A 20,991-nucleotide genomic window follows, 5' to 3' on the forward strand; every position below is an offset into this window, starting at 1 on the left:
GAACAAGAGAACATTAAAGTCAATTAAATAGAAGGGGAAAATATAAAAGAAAACCTTGTAAATATTTGGTGCTTTGTGTTTGGAAAATGTTCAAAAGCTCAGTGATCTCAGAAAATTCTTCATATACATGTATGCCCCAGTCCTTTGTTGAGATGACTACATGTGACTAATAAAAACTTGTTATATACATATATAAAATACATATTATTACTTACAGGTATGTATTTCTAATTTTTTTTAGGTTGCAACAGCAAATCTTGCCTGGGCTTCAGTAGCAATACATCAGGTGCAGGTGAGTCTTTGGGGTGTTTTCACAGGGGCTTCCTAAGGGAGAAGAGTGTTTTTAGAGCACAGCATTGAAGACTGGAGTAGAGGTTAGGTCACCTAATGCCTTATTTTGGGATATTACAATATTCTGTTATTTCTAGAAATTTTAATTTAATCAGTTATATTTACTTACTCCCTGCCTTAAATATTCTGCAATTATATGTGCGTGCATTCACATATATATATGTATAATGCATATATATGTATTCATGCAATAAATGGCATATGTCCTGCTGAAAATCTAGGAATAATCTTCTACTGGAGTTGCGTTGATATTTTTATGATTCCATTTCTTAAGTTAAATTTTCCTCTAGGTGGTCTATGAAACATTCTCACTTTAAGATATCTGGTTCTCTTGAAGATATTATCTAATTTAAAACTGACAAACTACTTAAGAGTTTTACTGGTGGTTAGACTTTAAAGTTCAAGAACATGGTAGCAGTATAGCATTCTTTGTATCTTCTCCCTCTCTTAATTTTTTTGGTGGTGGTTTTATTTTTCTACTTCTGTTTCAGCAAATTGAGGTTGATGGGGGAGGAACTGTATGCTAGGAAGAAAAATCGAGCTGTAGTATAATAGAACGAGTAGAAAGGACTCGAATTATCAAGTGTAGGTGGAACATGTGCTCAACTACACTTTTTAGAAGTACAGTGTAAAGTAGTTCGAAAGAGGGACTTGGGTAGACTACCCGGACCTGAATGCTGCTTCTATTACTTATTAATTCTGAAGCCTCAGTAAGGTTTTTAACATCTTTATAACTCTATTATGAAATGTAACTTCCAAACCTATAATGTTTTGTGGTGCTTGAAACAATAAATATAAAGTGCTTACAACAATGCTTAGCACATTTAAGTATTCAGTAAATATTAATGGTTATTGATATTATTATTACATTACAATCCAAGTGATTGTGTTAGGCCTTCTTTCAATAAATAAGGTAATTAGTGTTCTGGAAGTTTTATTTTTAAATAAGCAGAAATCTCTTATAATTGTAGCTATTATTTTATATGGTAGGTATGCAGAGGCCTTGCCAAACAGACTGAATTGAATGACTTTCTACTCGACGTATCAAAGTAAGTGTTTGTTTCTGGGGATGTAGTAGCTCTTATTAATCAACGGTTTAAATTAAGGGCAGCCTGTGGCAGAAATAGACTATCGTCTATTGCAGCTGATAACTGAAGATCCATCTTCACGAGTAGTCTGGGAAGAACGGTTAATCATATTGTGGACTATAGAGTTATATTCTCATTCACGTTCACTCTAAAGTGAAGGATTGCAGATATATATGTGATTATCTTAATTTTCAATTTTGATGTATATTTTTTAAATAGACTCTCTCAGAATATGTTAAAGACACTAAATATCTCTGTTTTTGCAGGAGAATACTGGCTCCAGTGGAAGGGAAAATGTTCTGGTGTATTTTTTTACAAAAGTCCTAATTGGTTTTCTAACAATGTCAGGAAGTTAAACATTATTATTATTATTATTATTTAAATTTTCCCAGGTATAGTATCTCAGTTATCATTTCCGAGAAAATGTTCTATTTCCATGGTTTGGCCTAGAAAAACTCCCTTTGACTGGCAGTGGAAGCAATTATATAATAGATATTTATTAAATCACATATTTTTATTGCTTTTATTTACTACAGGGGACATTGTCTATATATCTGACCCATATAATTCATCATTGAAATCTAAAATGGGTCATGTCCTCCTACAAGTTTACTAAAGTAATAATGTAGTTTTTCCTCTGGCCTCCAGCAGCAATGATGACATGTTATGTCTCACATGTCACTGTAAATGCACCTAACAATTTACCCGTCAGTAATTATTATTGATCCTCATTAATTAGTTTGAAGTTACTAGTTTATGTTACAGTTCGTTTTTGAAATAATAAAATTAAAGAAGTATGGGACTGAAAAAGCTCTCTTTGGATACCTAAGCCAACTAGGTAAAGCACTACCTAGCCAGTGGAGTCTATCTTAAGAGTCCCTCTTTACATTTTCCATATATTACATGCATATTGATTTACATTTTTTCAGGTTTACATTTTAGTATATGCACTATTTGCCTCTGAAACATTTACTTGCTGTTCATAACAATGAATATAGACTCTCTATATAAAGTCCTTAGATCCTTAGCATTACTTGTATGCTGACATTTCTTCTCAAGTGAATTACGTTACTTTCTCAGTACACTTTAAGTACTAACTTTCTCCAGTTTTCAGTGATAATTTATATTTAACTATTGATGATATTTAGCACATTTAAATATTTTTATTTTAGATCAGCATTATTAATGAAAATATTAAATATGGTAGATGCAATTTTATTTCTGCATACTTTGTTAAATGCAACACACTTTCTACACTGATACTTGTCAATAAAATAAATACTGATTGCATTCTCTGGAATTATAGAGCCCTCACTCTAAGGTCAATGATAAAGTTTCATTTATCTCTTTAAAATAATATTACAGTACTGATTTTTTTTTACCAAAGCACAAAAATCAAATGATATTTATGTTTTTTATTTAAATGTAGACAAAACCAAGAAATGTATTCAAAGTGTAATATGTACTGTGATCTAATAAAATTATTTACAGGACTTTTGTTTCTTTTTTTCAGAACATATTTTGATAACATAGTTGCAATAGATTCTCTACTTGAACACATAATGGTAGGTTGCTTTTGTTCTGAGTATGATTTTTTTTAACCCTTAGACCCATGGTGCTAATATATGGCATAACATTTACACTTTTTTATCCACAGGCACTTTTAATATTATGAAAATGTGGTGCTTAGGAATTCACCTTGATCTGTTTATCACTTCTTTTAGTTTTGGGGGAGTAAGTTTGAATAACGTTTTTCAAAAGCTCAGAGCTTTTCTTTATTAATGGAGAGCCATACTTAGAAAAGACATTTGCTTTCTTTTTATATTCTTCAAAACACCTCTTATATATGGGATATGTTAGGAATTCTCAATTGATTTTTTCCTGATCTTCAAGTTCATTCTGCTTAGTTCTAGTCTTAATTATTCCTCTCTCTTAGATGGCTATCAGGCACTTTTGAGCCGAAAGCTGTATGACGTAGAGTTATAGGCATATTTCCCTATGCTGCTGAGTACTTTTAGGTCTCTAGTGAGGCTTCTTTCAGAAGTGGCTTCTAGTTCTCAGAATGTGTGGGTGTATACCATGGATGCCCAGGCTTTCTTGGTACCATTTGTGCCCTGGTACGTGCTTTACTAACTGCTCTTTCTCCTCCTCATTTTTCTGGTCCATCTCAAAATACAGTACCCTTCTGCAATAAAGAGTTTTCTCATCTAGAGATTTTATGTTGCATACTGATAAGATTTTTTTTTTTTATTTGACAGTAAAAGACAAGTATGAAGTGTGCTTTGTGCAACGTCTTGTAGAGACAGGAAGTTTACTAAGGGTAATTAGAGAATAACACAGGTTATTAACTTCGGCACGTTCTTTCTGTGATAAGTTATTTCTCTATATAGTTTTATCTAGACAAAAATAAAATAATTTTACATTAAAATAACTTCTCTTGTTATGAAACAACTGAAGGAATTTGTAAATCAGTGAATACCTTTAAGAAAAATATAAAGTTATAATGTAGACTGACATCGAGCTTATACTAGGGGTACAAGAAGCACTTACTGCTTGTTCTTTGTATTATTAACATTTTCTTTTAAAAACAGCTTTATTGAAGTGTAATTTACATACTATACAGCTCATCCATTTAAAGTGTTTGATTCAGTGGTTTTTAGTATAATCATGGATCTGTGCAACTATCATCAAACAATTTTAGAACATTTTCGTTACCTCATAAAGCAACTTGGATACCCTTTTAGCTGTTATCTCCTTAGCTTATCACTTCCTTATACCCCTATTTCCCCTTGCCTCACCAGCCCTAAGCAACCATTGTCTACTCTCTTTCTCTGTGGGTTTATCAATTCTGGGCATTCTATCTGAAAAGAATCACATAATATGTAGCCTTTTGTGCCTGGCGTCTTTCACCTAGCATACTGTTTTCAAAATTACATACTGTGCATGTATCAGTACCTCATTCATTTTTATGACCAAATAATATTCCATTTTATGGATATACGTACCACATTTTAAAAATCCATTCATCAGTTGATAAAGACATTTGGGTTGTTTCCACATCTTAGCTCTTGTACATAGTGCTACTGTGAGCATTCTTCTACAGGTTTTGGTTTGAATGCCTGTTTTCCATGGTTTGGGGTATATATCTCGGAGTGGAATTGCTGGGTCATACAATAGTTCTGTGTTTCATGTTTTGAAGAACTGTCAGACTTTCTATGGCAGTTGCACCACTTTTCATTCCCAACAGCTGTGCACAAGGGTTCTGATTTCTCCACATCCTCACCAACACTTGTTATTATCTGACTTCTTCATTATAATGGGTGTAAACTGCTATCTCAGTGTGGTTTTGATTAGTATTTCTCTAGTGACTAATGATGTTGAATATCTTTTCTTGTGTTTATTGGCCGCATGTATGTTGTCTTAGGAGAGATGTCTATTCAGAGCCATTGACCACTTTTTATCATTGTCTAATTAGGAGTTCTTTGTATATTCTAGCTATAACTCCCTTGTCTCATAATTGCTTTGCTAATGTGTTCTCCCATTTTGGTAGGTTGCCTTTTCACTTTCTTGATAGTGTCTTTTGAGGCACAAAGATTTTGATGAAATCCAGTTTTAGCTATTTTTTTCTTTTGCTGTTTATGCTTTTAGTTTTATATCTAAGCCAAATCAGAGATCATGCAAATTTACTTAGATATTTTCTTCTAAGAGTTGTAGGGTTTTTAACTCTTATATTTAGGTCTTTGATCTGTTTTGAGTTAGTTTTCTATATGATGTTTGGTAAAGGTCCAGTTTCATTCACTTCTATGTAGCTATCAAGTTTTCCCCAGCACATCAGTTGAACATAAAATGTGGTTTTATTTCTGGACTCCTGATGCTATTCTGTTGCTCTGTATTTCTGTGGTAATGCTAGTACACTTTATTGATTACTGTGGTTTTGTAGTAACTTTTGAAATTAGGAAGTGTGAGTTCCCCAACTTCTCAAGATTCTTTTAGCTCTTCTGGGTACCTAACAAATACATTTAAATTTTAAAAGTAGCAGGTCAGTTTCTACAAAGAGATCAGGTGGAATGCTAATAGGAATTATGTTGAATCTGTAGAACAATTTGAAGTATTGCCATCTTAACAACTGGAAGACAATTAAGTCTTCTAATACATGAACGTGAGGTATTTTTCCATTTATCTAGATCTTAATTTTTTTCAACAGTGTTTTGTGGTTTTGGAGAATAAGTATTGCTTTTATTTTGGCCAGTTTATTCCTAAGTATTTTATTTTTAATGCTATTATACATGGAATTGTTTTCTTAATTTTATTTTTTGATTTTATACTGCAAATATATAGAAACAACATTGGTTTTTATATATTGATTATGTATCCTGCAAGCTTGATGAACTCATATATTAGTTCCTATAGTTTCTTAGTGGATATATATATCCAGTTGGAGACAGTTTTACTCCTTACTTTCTCTTCCAGGTTGTTTTATTTCTTTTTCTGGCATGATTGCCCTGGCTAGAACCTACAGCACAATGCTGAAAAGAAGTGGCAAGTGTGGACCTTCTTATCTCATTGCTGATCTCAAGGGAGAAGCATTTAGTTTTTTGCCATCAAATATGATGTTATTTGTGGCTTTTTCATAGATGGCCTTTGTCGGGTTGATGAAATTCCCTTTTATTCCTAGTTTATTGAGTGTTTTTTCATGCAAGTATGTTACATTTTGTCAAATAATTTTTGTGCATCAGTGTAGATGATCATATGGTTTTTATTTTTAATTCTATTGATAGTGTATATTATATCAATTGATTGTTGTATGTTAAAGTAACCTTATACTCCTGTGATGAATCTCAGTTCATTATGTTGTGTTATTTATATAGGAATTGCCTTAAATTTATAGAAAACTTGATATCTTCAGCATATGGAGTCTTCCTAGCCAAAGACATTTTCTTATTTTCAGTTTTTTAAAAAAAATACTTCTTGAGTGAATGTATTGATTATGGTCCCCATAGTTAACTTATTTTCCAATTTCTAGTTTTTAGTTTTCAAGATAGACAGTGATTTATAATGCACAATAGTAGAGGTTCTAGTGGTTCTTCTTTTCCAGTTTGTACAGTACTTATTTCTTTGTGTCTGTTAATGTGTTACCTGCCACCTAATGAACACTGTTGAATGGAAGCAATAGAAATCAACGAGGGGATATATTGATTTTTCTTGACATGTGTACCTCCCACATTTCATTGGAAGCAACAGAAATCAGCAAGGGGATATATTGATTTTTCTTGATGTGTGTACCTCTCACATTTCATTGCTATGTATATTTGCTGTGGATCCACAGCAGATATAATTTATCAATTTTAAAACATTTTCTTCTATTCCTAATTTTCTGTGAGTTTGCATCTGATTTGGTGTTGGGTATTATCAAATTTTGATAAGCTATTTAAAAATGATTGGAGTAGACACCTGTATTACTACTCAATGTTGAACCACTCTTACATTCCTGGCATAAAGGCTATTCAATTGTAATGTTTTCTTTATTCCTGGATTGGGTGTTAATATTTATTTCCAAGTTTTGCATCTATATTCATTCATCAGATTGCTCAATGTTTCTTTTTTTCTATCCTTCAGTTGCATCGATATTGGGTTATGCTACGCTTATAAAATGAGCTAAGAAATGTTCTGTTATTTTCTATGCACTGAAGTGGTTTAAGTATACATATTATTTGTTCCCTTAATGTTTGATACCAATGTTTGTTCCCTTATTGTTCCCTTAATGTTAGATACAAATCAGCCAATAAGACCCCAACAAGATAATAAATGAAGCACATTTATTTCCTTATTTTTCACTCTTCTTATCCACTACCCTTACATAGTTTTAGATATAGAAATATTTTTATATACTTCATGTTTCTTAAATTAATTTTTCATGATGCGTATAATTTCTTAGACCCCCATTGGGGTCTTATTAGGGGTAGATCTCTGATTCTCTTTTCAGTTTCTTCTATGATATTGGATCCTTCAAGTTTTCATTCACCCTTTTCTGCTATAATGTTTCTTGGGAATCTGTTATATTCCTGTAATACATAGTAACTGGAGTTATCAAATGGTGAGCAAAACCCCTCACAGCCTCTGGCCTCATTGATCTTTTAGTCTGTGGGGAGACAGACATGAGCCAAATATCAACATAACTGTGAAACTACAGTCAGAGTCAGGCCTATAAAGGAGCATAACAGTGCTCTGAAAGCTCATGATGGGATCTAGTGTAGCTGGGGAGGCTGTGGCAAGCTTTCCTGATACTGTGACTTTGGTCTGATGGTTGTGTGGAAGTTACACAGGCAAAGAGGAAAGAGGATTCTACTTTAGGGGATGGGGGAACAGTGTGCTCCTGTGTAGAAAGGCCCTGGAAGGGCCAAGTCACTCAGGCCTGGGAGGGAGTTTTGAATTAAGGCTTGTAAGCTAGAAGTGTAAAGCAGATTTGTGTTTTGAAAAGATAACCCTGGAATAGAGGAAACAAGTGGTGAATGAGGTTAGACTTTTTTGAGGAACTTTTTGATAATATAAAAGATTTATCATTTTCAGAAAAGCAAATCTGGGTAATTTTTTTTTTTTTTTTTTTTTTCCCTGAGACATACTCTTGCTCTGTCACTAGGGTGGAATGCAGTGGCACGATCTCAGCTCACTGCTACCTCTGTCTCCCAGGTTAAAGCAATTCTCCTGCCTCAGCCTCCCGAGTAGCTGGTACTACAGGCGTGCGCCACCACGCCTGCCTACTTTTTGTATTTTCAGTAGAGATGGGGTTTCACCATGTTGACCAGGATGGTCCTAATCTCTTGACCTCGTGATCCACCCACCTTGGCCTCCCAAAGTGCTGGGATTATAGGTGTGAGCCACCGCGCCTGACCAAATCTGGGTAATTCTTAAATTCCTAGGTGATCAGTTCATCTAGGTCAGTGCTTCTCAATGGGGCAATGCTGATTTGGGCAGAGCAGTTCCCTCTGGCACAGTGTCATCCTGGGCACTGCAGACCTGCAGCATCTTTAGCTTGTGAGAATTCGTAACCAACAAACGTACCTGCACTTATTTCCAGATGCCCCGCAGCCAGGCAGCTCAGCTGCTAGTTGGGAATCAATGAATTAGATCTTCAAATCAATTTTTATAAATTTGTAGGTACTTTATATTTCCTTTTATATCTGAAAACATCAACTACTTAAATTAGTGTAGGTAATAAAAGAGAGGGTTTACTGGCTCAGACTGCTGAAAAGCCATTGAACATTCAGGCTTACATAATTAGTGGACGTGGGGGCTCAAATCATCTTTTCAGGAATATGTCTTTCTCTGTTTCTCAGTTCAACTTACTTCTGTGTAGCTCTTATTCTCAGGCAGTTTCTCTTTGCATGATGGCAGCAATAGCCCTGACAGCTGTCATCTTACATTTAAAATGAAGTTTTATATCAAAATCAATAAATAATCAGTGTTTATGTCATATCACTCACTTCACCAACAAGATAATAAATGAAGCACATTTGTTTCCTTGTTTTTTACTCTTCTTATCCACTACCCTTACATAGTTTTAGATGTATAAATATTTTTATATATTTCATGTTTCTTAAATTAATTTTTCATGATGCCTATAATTTCTTAGGTATCATTTACTAACAAGTGTTACAGTTTCAGTATAGTTTTAATGATTTCTTTGCTCCTCACTTTTTCTTGGACCCCGAGTCTTCCCATGTGTCCTTGAATTTATTTTTCTATTTCTTCATTTTCGCTTGAGCCCATCTCCTTTTCTAAAATAGTTCAAAGATAGTACATTTCTGAGTACTGTACCCTTCTTAAATATCTTCATATTGCCTTTATGCTAGTTTGACTTGGTAAAGAAGTTTAGACTTAAAGTAAGTTTTCCTTAGAAATTTGAAGACTTTAAACTTAATTTAAAATCTGAATTTAAAATCTACTGTTGCCCTAAAGAGAGTTGTTCCACTTACAGGTAAACGTGTGCGGATGTGTGTATGCGTGTGCGGATGTGTGTGTGCGTGTGAGGATGTGTGTATGCATGTGCGGATGTGTGTGTGCGTGTGCGGATGTGTGTGTGCGTGTGCGGATGTGTGTATGCGTGTGTGTAGCGGGGGAGTAGAGGTGGCTTTTAGATTGACCTTCTGATGCTTGGAGTTTATAAATATTGCCAAAATATGTCTAGATATTTTTAACTCCTTTTCAGCATCTGAGGGTCATTTCAATGTTAAACCTTAATACTTGGGGAGAGTGAAAAGGTAAACATATGTTTAGAAATGCTCATCTTAAAGCAGAAGCTTCTTTTTCTTTTTTTAGACAGGGTCTGTCTCTGTCACCCTGGCTGAAGTGCAGTGGCACGGTCTCTGCTCACTGCAACCTCCGCCTCCCCGGCTCAAGCCATCCTCCTACCTCAGCCTTCCAAAAGTAGCTGGGACAACAGATGCATGCCACCAAGCGCAGCTAATTTTTATATTTTTAGTAGAGACAGGGTTTTGCCATGTTGCCCAGGCTGGTCTCAGACTCCTGAGCTCAAGCAGCCCAAGGGCCTTGGCCTCCCGAAGTGCTGGGATTACAGCGTGAGCCTCTGCGCCCGGCCACAGAGGCCTTCTTAATGCCTATAATTGTTTGTCTGTTGATTTTTTTGACATATGAAATAACATTATCCTTAAACAATAAAAACTTTTATCTCTTCAAATATGTATACCTCACATCTTTTCCTTGCCTACTAGCATGCTAATGATGGTGATAACATACCTTTGTCTTATTCTTAGCTTTCGTATCTTAAGGCAGCAATTCTGTTATTTTACCATTTGGTGTAATAAGGACTGTTGTTTTGAGGAAAGCATTATTACATTTTCTATATATTCTTTTATTGCATTTTACTAAAGTTTTTATCATTAATGATTTTGCTGAATGACATCACATGCTTTCGTTTTTGCGATGGGGTCTTGCTCTGTCACTCAGGCTGGAGTACAGTGGCACAGTCACAGCTCACTGCAGCCTCTGCCTCCTGGGCTTGTGAAATCCTCCTACCTCAGCCTCCTGAGTAGCTAGGACTTACAGATGCATGCTGCCATGCCTGATTAATTTTTATATTTTTTGTAAAGACGAGGTCTCGCCATGTTGCCCAGGCTGGTCTCAAACTCCTGGGCTCAACAGATCTGCCCACCTCAGTCTCCCAAAGTGCTGGGATTACAAGCATGAGCCACCGCATGAAGGCTCATCACACGCTTTTTGACTACCAGGAAGATAATCTTGCAGATTTTGCTCCTTGGTCTTACTGCTATTATGAATTATAATAGACTTTATGCTACTGGAGAGTTCAGAATAAACTACGTTTTCAATATTGTCATATTTGTTTAATTATTGCTAGATTTGATTTGGTTGCATTTTTATTTATAACTTTTCTTCTGTTTCAAAAGTAAATCTGTCCATGATTTTCTTTTTTATAGTTTCTTGGTCAGTTTTCAGTATCAGTGACACAGCGTACATTGTAAAAACAACTGGAAAAAATTGTTCTTTTCTGAATGTAGGTTAGTATAAATTGTACGGGAATTTGTTGACAATTTTTAAAGAACTCGTATTTGAAGCCATTTGAGGCTGGTGTCTTTTTTGGTAATATTTTTTGATAGTTTTTGAATTATCTTTATGATTCTGGTTTGATTTATATTTTTCAACACCTTCTAAGCTTATTTTATTTTCTGAAACATTGTCCATTTGATCCAGATTTTCAACAAATATTAACGTATTTATGCCAAAATATTTATTAAGCAACTGACATTACCCCAGACACTACAGATACAAATTTCACTGAGTATAATTTAATCTTTAATAATGCAGGGTCATTCTTGTTACTTAATAATTTAAAATCGCAGGGATGTGTGAATTAGATGAGTGATTCTTCTGTATTTGCCAACGACTCAGCTCCATCACTCTTGTCCTGCCTTTGTGTGATTAATTTTTCCTGAAATGTGTATTGAGAGTTTTGGGTTATAGAGATCTTATATGTTCTAAGCCAGGGGTTGGTTGGCAAACTTTTTTTGTAAAGGGCCAGATAGTAAGTTGTTATGCTTTGTGGGCCATACTCTCTTGCGGCCACTCAGCTCTGCTGTTGTAGCAGCCATAAAAAGTACAGAAATTAATGAACGGGGCTATGTCCCCATAAAAATGTTATTTACATTAACAGGCAGGGGGCTGGTTTGGACCACAAAATTTAGCTGGCCCTAACTCAGCCTTCTTCTGGGCATTTGGAATACTGTGGGAAAAGAGAAGTGGTTTCTGCTGTTTATATAGTTCACAGGGTAAGGGAGGTGAGAAGTAACCTGGAGGTCCTGATACTGGGCGGTATACTCAGTCCCTGCAGAGTGGGCACAGCCAGTATTTGCTGGCTGTATAAATACAGTTCTATAGTAGCAGTGAACACAAAGGTGTAATAGTGTAATTGTAGGATGAAGACAGGTTCCTAAATTAGACTTATTTTTATTAAATCGATACTTTTTATATGAGATGCTGTATTTTCCCCTGACTGCAAGGTTCCTCTTGCAAAGACTTTGTGGTGGCTGTTTTATGCTAAGGATGAATTCTTTTTCTCCGAGGAATAATTTCATGGCTCTGATCTGGACAGTTGAAGTTATCAGAATTCTTAGTATAGGTAAATACTGTATTAATGACACAGCTGTAGCCCCAACCCACTCAGGACAGTAGGATATGTTAGGCATTGAAGAAATATTTGTTGAAGGAAATGGAAGCACAAATGAGTGATGAAATGAATACATGGTTTCCATTTAGAAATGGAAAAGCATATTTGTTATAAAAGCATGGGCCATGGGAACAGCTAGTATCAGTTCAAATACTACTACCATTTACTATTCATGTAATAATGGGGCAAGTTACTTCTTAGTGCCTCAATTTTCCTAATATGTAAAATGGGGGAAAAATTTTCCTGAGTTAATATTGTTATTGTGAGGAGCAGGCAAATCAATTTATATAAATTATATAAATATGGCTGGCACATAGTAAACACTTAATAATCTCTACAAATTTTTATTAGACAGTACATCAAATAAAAGTCAGCTAATGCAAATATGAAAACCATGTATCTCCTTAGAGGTTATATTTCATAGTTCTTACAACTGCTGCATCACAGACACCAACTAATCAGAATGAATGCTGGTCGTAGTGCTGACAGAGGCTCAGATCCAGGCACCAGGGAAGGCCTGAGAGATTCTGGAAGAGGGCCTGGGATGGCAGAAGGGCACTTGGGAAGTTAGGCCAGCAGCTGCTTACCAACCGAAAGAGAAGTGTCAGTTGGTATCCGAATACATGACTGATATGCTTCCCTCCAGCACAGCAGTATGGATGCGTATCAGCTGTGTATTCTGTTGGGATCTGTTAGTATTAGCATGGAACAATGACTTTTAGATCATATATATGTAATATCTATATACTTGTATATTGATTTACCTATAATGCTAATACCAACCAATTAGAGTGTAGAACAGCTGAAATTAATACTTACTTTATGATAAAGTTTACCTGCAAGTTCTTTGAATTTCTCATTGCCTTACTCTTATTTTGTCATTTGTCTTTAGATATATGCAAAAAACCTGGTGAATGCCGACCGTTGTGCACTTTTCCAGGTAGACCATAAGAACAAGGAGTTATATTCAGACCTTTTTGATATCGGAGAGGAAAAGGAAGGAAAACCTGTCTTCAAGAAGACCAAAGAGATAAGGTACAGCTAGAAGTAGAATGTCCTCTCCTCTTATGATAGATGTGCAGGTGTTCTGTTACCCATTTTTCTATGCCTATTCACAGGTATGCTGACAATACTTGTCATACTGTGATATCATTCCCACCAGGACCCGCCTCCTGAAGGTAGTACTTCTGGGAATGACATTGCAGTCAGTGCCAGAGAAACCGCGCCTAGGAAGCTTTAGCGTCACTCCTGGAAATGCCGTCTTCCGGAGGCGGTCCTTTTGGAAATCATGTTGGAAAAACTTTCTAGTGCTCCCAGGTAGGTAAAGGTACACTCCATCTGGAATCTGCAGGTTTTCCCATGTCCAAGAGGAAAGGTGTGCTTATCCAATTCGGCCTCTACCTCTTCCCAACCTATGGCCTGTCTCAAAGTCCAGACAGTAGTAGAAATTGATCTGGTATATTTGATGACTTAACTACACTCTGTGACTGATCAGTTGTTTTAATCAATCATATAGCACACTTGTGTTGCATCTTGAAACTAAAGTCTTTGTTTTTTTAAGTGGCAACCATTGTCGCTTAAATGAACAGAATGGAGTTTGTTTTGTTGATGGAGGCATGGGGGCTTGCCCATATCGCACCTGGAAACCTACAGAAGGAGCACTCTGACAAAATGTTTAAGAATCAAACTGAACATTCAGAAGCTGAGAAAATAATTTTAGACATTTGCATTTCTTTTGCTTTATGTGTCTTATGTAACTCATTTTCTGTATAACGCCATGAAGTTCTCTGGTAATAACAACATTCTAGTAAAGCACTGTGTCTTCTTAATTAAGGACTGCTGTTGATTTGGGCAGTCTATCCTAAAAGGAAACTAGTATCAAGGAAACTCAAAGTGTGCCCCAGCATGGGGCCCCACCACCGTCTGCCTCTCAGCACTTCCTGTGTATTCCATATTCCTGTAACTCTCATTTATAGGCACTATATTACTACTTGGGTTTTGCAATTGTCTGTTTGTTGTTGGTTTTTTTTGTTGTTGCTAGATCTCAATATAGCAATCTGGATATAGTCATTTAGATAAGTCATTTCTCTTGCTGGAGATTTGAGTGTTTCCTAACACTACTGGTATTGATTTAATTTTGAAAATAATGACTTTAAAGCCTGTGTTTATAAGCATAAGAAAAACAGAGTATGATTTACTGTAACTCTCAGATGACTGGTTAATGGCAGCCATTTATGTAAGGGCTGCTTCTTAATTGTGGCTTCCACTGACCATAGATAGCAAACCACAGGGAGCAGGAACAAAAGTTCAGACTGCTCTCAGACCAACGCAAACAAGCATAAATCATCAAATGGATTCTGATACCCTTTGCTCATGGCAATCTAATTCATTATGTTTATGTTATTCAAAGCACAGGAAAACCAGGAAAAAGACAACCCTGAGTTGTGTGCAGTGTTTGGTTCACTCCTAGGGGTTTTAAGTAGATTCTCATTTGTGTGAACTGTCTTTCGAGTTTTTCTGATAGTGCTCTAGCTTTATTTCAATAATGGTGATTTCCTATAATGTTGACAATGTAATAATATGGAAATTATTTTTGAACTATGTAAAAAGTAGATATTGTGACTTGTAGACATCTTTCTTAAGGAAATTTTGAAATGAGTACGTGTGTGATGATAGTATAGTAATAAGAAACATATAAGTATGAAAATATTTTACAAAGAAAATACTGATATTAGATGTAAAAAATAGACAATCCTTGTATTTTGATTATTTTGAAATTTAACAAATTAGGTAAAAATACTAGAAGTTGTACATTGTGTTTTTTTCTGTATAGTACTTGCATTGCAAACACCGTAAAATTCAGTTCTGTATAATATCTCAAGCTCACGCATAACTTGTGAGTTTGGTTATATGTGTGGTAGAAAGCACAATGGTAGAAACCAGCATTCTAGTTTTCCTTGTGCCACTGATATTTTATGAATGTTGGCAAATTGCTGAACCTATATAGGCCTTCGTTCACACCTCATTGAGAATCCATTAAAAAAATGTATGTTGAAGCGTCTTGTGAATTATAAAGTACTTTGCAAATAGAAGAGATTATTATTGTTCAGAGCAGGAGGATACTAGTTGATTGTTTGATCTCAATTTGTGAATTAATATTTTAAGGTTCTCAGGTGGTTACTGTGTAATGTTTTCTGCTTTATTTTACATATTTTATAAGGTGATTTTCAGAATATGTAAATATAAAATTAATACATGCATTTAAGTAAAATAGTGCTTTTAATTCAATATTGTTAACAATGGAATATTTTTGAATTATTCTACAGCATCCATATTTTAATTAGCATGTCCTTCTCTTTTACATATGCAGATTTTCAATTGAGAAAGGAATTGCTGGCCAAGTAGCAAGAACAGGGGAAGTCCTGAACATTCCAGATGCCTATGCAGACCCACGCTTTAACAGGTAAGAAATAGCTGATTTTGGCACTCCATTGATTTCTTCTGTGATGTCCCACTCAGCTGAAACCTCTTCCGTGGAGCCTGAGTTCTCCATGTCCCAATTTAGTTCTTTCTTCCTTAGTTTTCTTCTTTGAACCAACTCTGCTATCAATAGGCAGTATATTCAGATATTTATAAAATGATGGATTCTAATCCACTAATGTATAATGATATCTAGGTAGAGGAGTTTAGAATGTTATAAAAATAACTGATAGGCGGAAGTTCTAATTTATAGAGCTACTGTGGGACTTTTTTTTCATTGTAGTGTCATGATTTTGTAACGAACATATTCTCCATCAAATCATATGCTCAAAGGCTGCAACACATAGTAAGAAATTTGCATACTTTTGAGATGAGTAGGTCTAGCTTTGAAGCACTGTTCTGTCATTTATTAGCTCTCAGTTGACCTAGCATAAGTTACTTAATCTCTCTGAGCCTCAGTTTCCTCATCTTTAAGATGAGTATGATAATGCCAATTTTGTTGCTGTTGTTTTAAGATCACAGATAATATTCATAAAAGATCTGGAAAATTTACCCAACCCAAAGTAACTAAGTTGCATCTTTTATTGGATATTATTGAAGATGGATATTAGGATGGCTTATAAAGATTTTTTGTTTTGTTTTGACTTTCTTTGGAGAGTTACAAACCCAGTTATGTAATTTGATTTTAATAAACCTCTAGAAATGGAAAGTCTCAGGATTGATGCTATGACTGTTAGAGAGTAATATTTACGTAGTTTGACAGCAGTGTTTAGTTAATCCCAACACGTGGTTTACTTTAAGAGACAAGTAACATAAGCAATAGGAAGTTTATGCAGGTATTTGATCAGTTGATGTCAAATATACACAACTCATATAAAAACACAGCAATATTCTAGTAATATATACTGTCAGTAAATTAAAGGTACACTGAAAGTTTATTTTTTTCCAAAAGTCCAAGCTCATCATTTAGTACTTAAAAATTAAATATATTTGCATATCCTTATGTCAAATCTTTATATAAAAATGTATGAGTCAGACTGTTAATAAAATGAAAATGCAAGCACCAGATTAGGAGAAAATGTTTGTAAAACGTATCTGACAAAATCCTTATATATAAAAACTCTTCCAACATAACAATGAGAAGATAACCCAATTTAATACAAAGGGCAGATGATTGTAACAGACAATCCACAAAAGGAGATATACAACTGATCACTAAATACATGAAAAATGCTTGAAGTGAGGGCAATATAAATATAATTGACATGAGACCTCGCTGTACACCAGCTCGAATGGCTGTGACTTTAAAACATTTGCATTAGCAAAGATTGGCCAGGATGTGGAGAAACGAGTACCCTCGTACATTGTTGGTGGGAATATATGATGGTACATCCACTTGGAAAAACAGGTTTGCACTTTCTTGGAAAGTTAAATATACACTTACTGTACAGTCCACTAATCAGCTCCACTTCTGTTTACTACAAGAAAAATGAAAACATGGTGCTACAGGGACTTGTATGCAAATCTTCAAAGCAGCATTATTTATATTTGCCAAAACTGGCTATTAAAAGAATATTGTCCAATAATTGGTGAATGAAGGAACAAAATACGATATGTCCGTTCAATAGAGATATAATTCAGCAATGTAAAGGAATTAACCACTAAGACATGCAACAACATGGATGAATCTCAAAAACCATTATGCTAAATGAGAGAAGCCAGGCACTGAAGACTCCCATGTAACTACCAACAGTTAGCTATATCACTGTTTCTATGCAACTTAGTCCCGTGTTCTGAAAACATTTCCTCACAATAGGAGTCAGCAGACCTTCTCTGTTAAGGATCAGATGGTGAGTATGTTTACGTTTATAGGCACTGATGTCCTTGTCACAAATCCACAACTCAGCCTTGTGGGGTGATGGCAGAATCAGACAATCTACGAATGAATGGTGTGACCGTGTTCCAATACAACTTTACTTATAAAGGGGAGAGGGCAGATTTGGCCCCTGGGTGCAGTTTGCTGACCACTGCTCTAGTTTTTAAAGTGGAAACTCTGTAAGTTGGTTTAGCAAGTTACCTTTCTCATAAACATGATCAACTTCAAAGGATCGTGTTATTTTATCAACTTTAATTGAATTTCTCCTCTGAATCCACATTTTTTTCCTGTTTACTTAGTAACGCTGGATACTTCAAATGATAGGCTGAAATCCTCTTAGAGACTATCCTAGAAAACTTGCTTGGAGACAAAAGAACCAACGGTTAGAATATTTTGGGACAGGTTTTAATAAAACTCTGTGGAATGTTACCGTCCCTGAATGCAGAAGCTAAAAGTGCCATTACCATCATATGGAATGGAAGCATATGTAAATTGCAAAGACTGAGGGGAGAGTTATGATTGACTGTGTCCTTTATTTCTTCTGCCTTTTTTTGTTGTTATTTTCGGTTGTGTCACCCCACAGAGAAGTAGACTTGTACACAGGCTACACCACGCGGAATATCCTGTGCATGCCCATCGTCAGCCGAGGCAGCGTGATAGGTGTGGTGCAGATGGTCAACAAAATCAGTGGCAGTGCCTTCTCTAAAACCGATGAAAATAACTTCAAAATGTTTGCCGTCTTTTGTGCTTTAGCCTTACACTGTGCTAATGTAAGTACTATTTATTAAATACCATTTTTTACTACTCCATATTAATTTGAACACTTTTCATGAAGCAGCTTGAGGGGCTTTTGTTTTTTCATTTATATTTCCTTTACAAACCAGGAAAAGTGAGTGATTCCTGATTGTGCATGTTTTAGAAAATGTCATAAAATTCCTTGCAAGGAAAAGAACAGTCTCCTAACAGTTTGCATTGATTTCAAGGTGGGAATTTGTTAAGAAGAAAAGCGAAGTGACTGTCAAGGTAAAATGTCCAAGCATCAGGCTTATATTTAATGGTATCTACATAAATGAAGAAAGAAAATGCTACCTAAATCTTGATTGTTTGTCAAATGCATTCATTTGAGATCCTTACACGAAAGTATAGTCACACCTCATGTTTTGACACCCACCAGGAAAGTTCTATTTGTGACAAAAAGTGAGGCACCAGGTTGCCCATGTCAGAAGCATTCTGGGTGTTAACTCATTAGTCCTCCTGAAAGTTAGACCGTGTTCACTGAAGGGTAACGTGAAGCTCAATGTGGATTCTCAAGTCTCACTTGAGTAGTAGAATTTATTGTCTTTCTTTACATTGTTATATTTTAAATGAATTGAACATTTAGTATTCGTAAATTGTAGTAATCCTTTAATGATATTACTAGAATTCTGAGGTGAGGGAAAATTTTAGTATGATGACCTTTTCATAGAGCTAAATCAACATAAATTGGAGCTGCCCCCTTAATCAATTAGAAACTGCTTTTTTGGGAGTAGGACTGTATTCCGTAGGAGTAACCATGTAACTCATAGGAACAGTGGAGACATACCTAGGGACAAAGATTGGTAAAACTTACCTTCTGGTGACTGAGGGTAAATGTTTTTAATTCAGTTTGTTCTGTTTAGTAAGAGAATACCCGTCCTCTCTCCTTATGCATTCCTGGTGCCCTTTTGGGGGACAGTTACTCTTACATAGCTCCTCAGAAATAAAGTAGGAATGCTGTCAAACTCTTTTGCTTCAAATATTTTTAGTATCTATGTGTCTCTCATAAATAAGGTTGACAGCTTAATGCTTGTCTTATTTAGTTTAAAAGTCACAAAGATCGTAATTTCTAGTTTATTCTGAATATTTACTGTTACCATTTTTAAATGTAGTCAATGGAATTTAAGTACTATATAGAAGCTTGATACATATTATATTAAAAAACACAATAGCAAGATCTTAGGATGGGAAAATTTAGTGTTATGTTTACTCTCTGAATATGTATTGGTTATCCAACAAAAGTTGAATATATTTTATGTTTTATTTTATTAATTACCCTAAGATAATTTCTGTTTATAAGATAATACATGGGTATGTCTAAACCATGTATAATAAGTGTTAAAATTCATTTTGGATTGTGGTGGTATTATGTATTATTAGTATATATGTGATCAAAACAACTATTATAACATTTTGATAAACATCAAAAAATAAAAAACAAAAATATTGAAAACTTTTTTCTTAGATACCTATGGCTTAAAACAACAATAGTTAATATACCTGTTCATGAATTTTCTTGTTGTTAAATGAAACTAGATTTAGCATAATTTTTTATACTTTTTATTTTGAAATAATTTCAGACAAAAGCAAAAGTTGCAAAAGTAATACAAAGAGATCCCTTATACTTTTATCCATATTCCCCAAGTGTTAATATATGTGCCATTTTTGCTTCGATATACTTTCTTTGTCTCTCTCTTTCTCTCTTACATAGATACTGTCTTTCTCTGATGTCTATGAGAGTATGTTTCAGATATAGTGTCTCATAACTCCTAAATGGTTCAGTTTGTATTTTCTAAAAACAAGGACATTATCTTATTTTTCCACTGCCTGATTTAAAAATCAAGAAATTAACATTGGTACTGTATTAGCTTGCTAGGGCTACTGTAATAAATGTCACAGACCAGGTGGCTTAAACAACAGGAAATTATTTTCTCAGTTTTGGAGGCTGGAAGTCTAAGATCAAGGTGTGTTTCTCCTGAAGCCTCTTTTCTTGGTTTGCAGATGGCTGCCTTCTCACCGTGCCCTCACATGGTTGCCGCTGTCTCCGTGTACATGCCTCTGTCCTAGACTCTTCTTATGAAGACACTAGTATTAGATTAGGACCCACACTTTAAATCTCCTCTTATCTTAGTTACCTCTTTAAAGGCCCCATCTCTAAATAATTTCTGTTTATAAGATAATACATGCTAAGGTACCAGGGGTTAGGCTTTAATACATGAATTTTGGGGGGGCCACAACCTAACCCATCGCAAGTACTGTACTGTTATCTCATCTGCAGACCTCTTTAGTCTCCTTTTATCTGGAACGATTCCTTAGTGTTGTCTCTCATGACCTGGGTATTTTTAAAGCGTATACACCTATTGTTTTTTAGGATATTCTTTACTTTGGATTTGTCTGGTGTTTCCTCATGATTATATGAGGTCATATTTGTGAGAATGAGTTCACGTACGGATGTGTCAGTGCATCCTGTTAGCAGGCGTGTGCTTCATCACTAAGCCTGTTAACCTTCTGCCCTTTGAAGGTCATGTCTGCAGGTTTCTGCAGGGGACTCTCCCGCCACTTTCTCACTGACTTCTTTAGAAATGAGTTTATACATAAATCTCTATGTCCATTCATTCTCTCTGTCTCTTTCTCTCTCTACGATACCTATTGATACCCCCAGTCTAATACCACAGAATGCCCTCTAGCCATTTTATTTTAAT

The 20,991-nt window shown here is 35.2% G+C and overlaps 1 protein-coding gene across 7 annotated transcripts in view; it reads left to right on the plus strand.

Moving 5' to 3' along the window:
• Nucleotides 1-20,991, plus strand: part of PDE10A (phosphodiesterase 10A) — a 702,663-nt gene that overhangs the window by 607,987 nt on the left and 73,685 nt on the right. For all 7 annotated transcript variants that reach the window (XM_017869545.1, XM_017869546.1, XM_017869550.1 and 4 more), the window contains 6 exons: nucleotides 242-292; nucleotides 1,342-1,400; nucleotides 2,953-3,004; nucleotides 13,031-13,173; nucleotides 15,509-15,601; nucleotides 18,078-18,264. In XM_017869545.1, the coding sequence (XP_017725034.1) occupies nucleotides 242-292; nucleotides 1,342-1,400; nucleotides 2,953-3,004; nucleotides 13,031-13,173; nucleotides 15,509-15,601; nucleotides 18,078-18,264 (585 nt within the window). The remainder of the gene's footprint in view (nucleotides 1-241; nucleotides 293-1,341; nucleotides 1,401-2,952; nucleotides 3,005-13,030; nucleotides 13,174-15,508; nucleotides 15,602-18,077; nucleotides 18,265-20,991) is intronic.

Source organism: Rhinopithecus bieti, unplaced genomic scaffold (genome assembly GCF_001698545.2).
Source record: "Rhinopithecus bieti isolate Rb0 unplaced genomic scaffold, ASM169854v2 scaffold_3948, whole genome shotgun sequence".
Taxonomy (NCBI): Eukaryota; Metazoa; Chordata; class Mammalia; order Primates; family Cercopithecidae; genus Rhinopithecus; species Rhinopithecus bieti.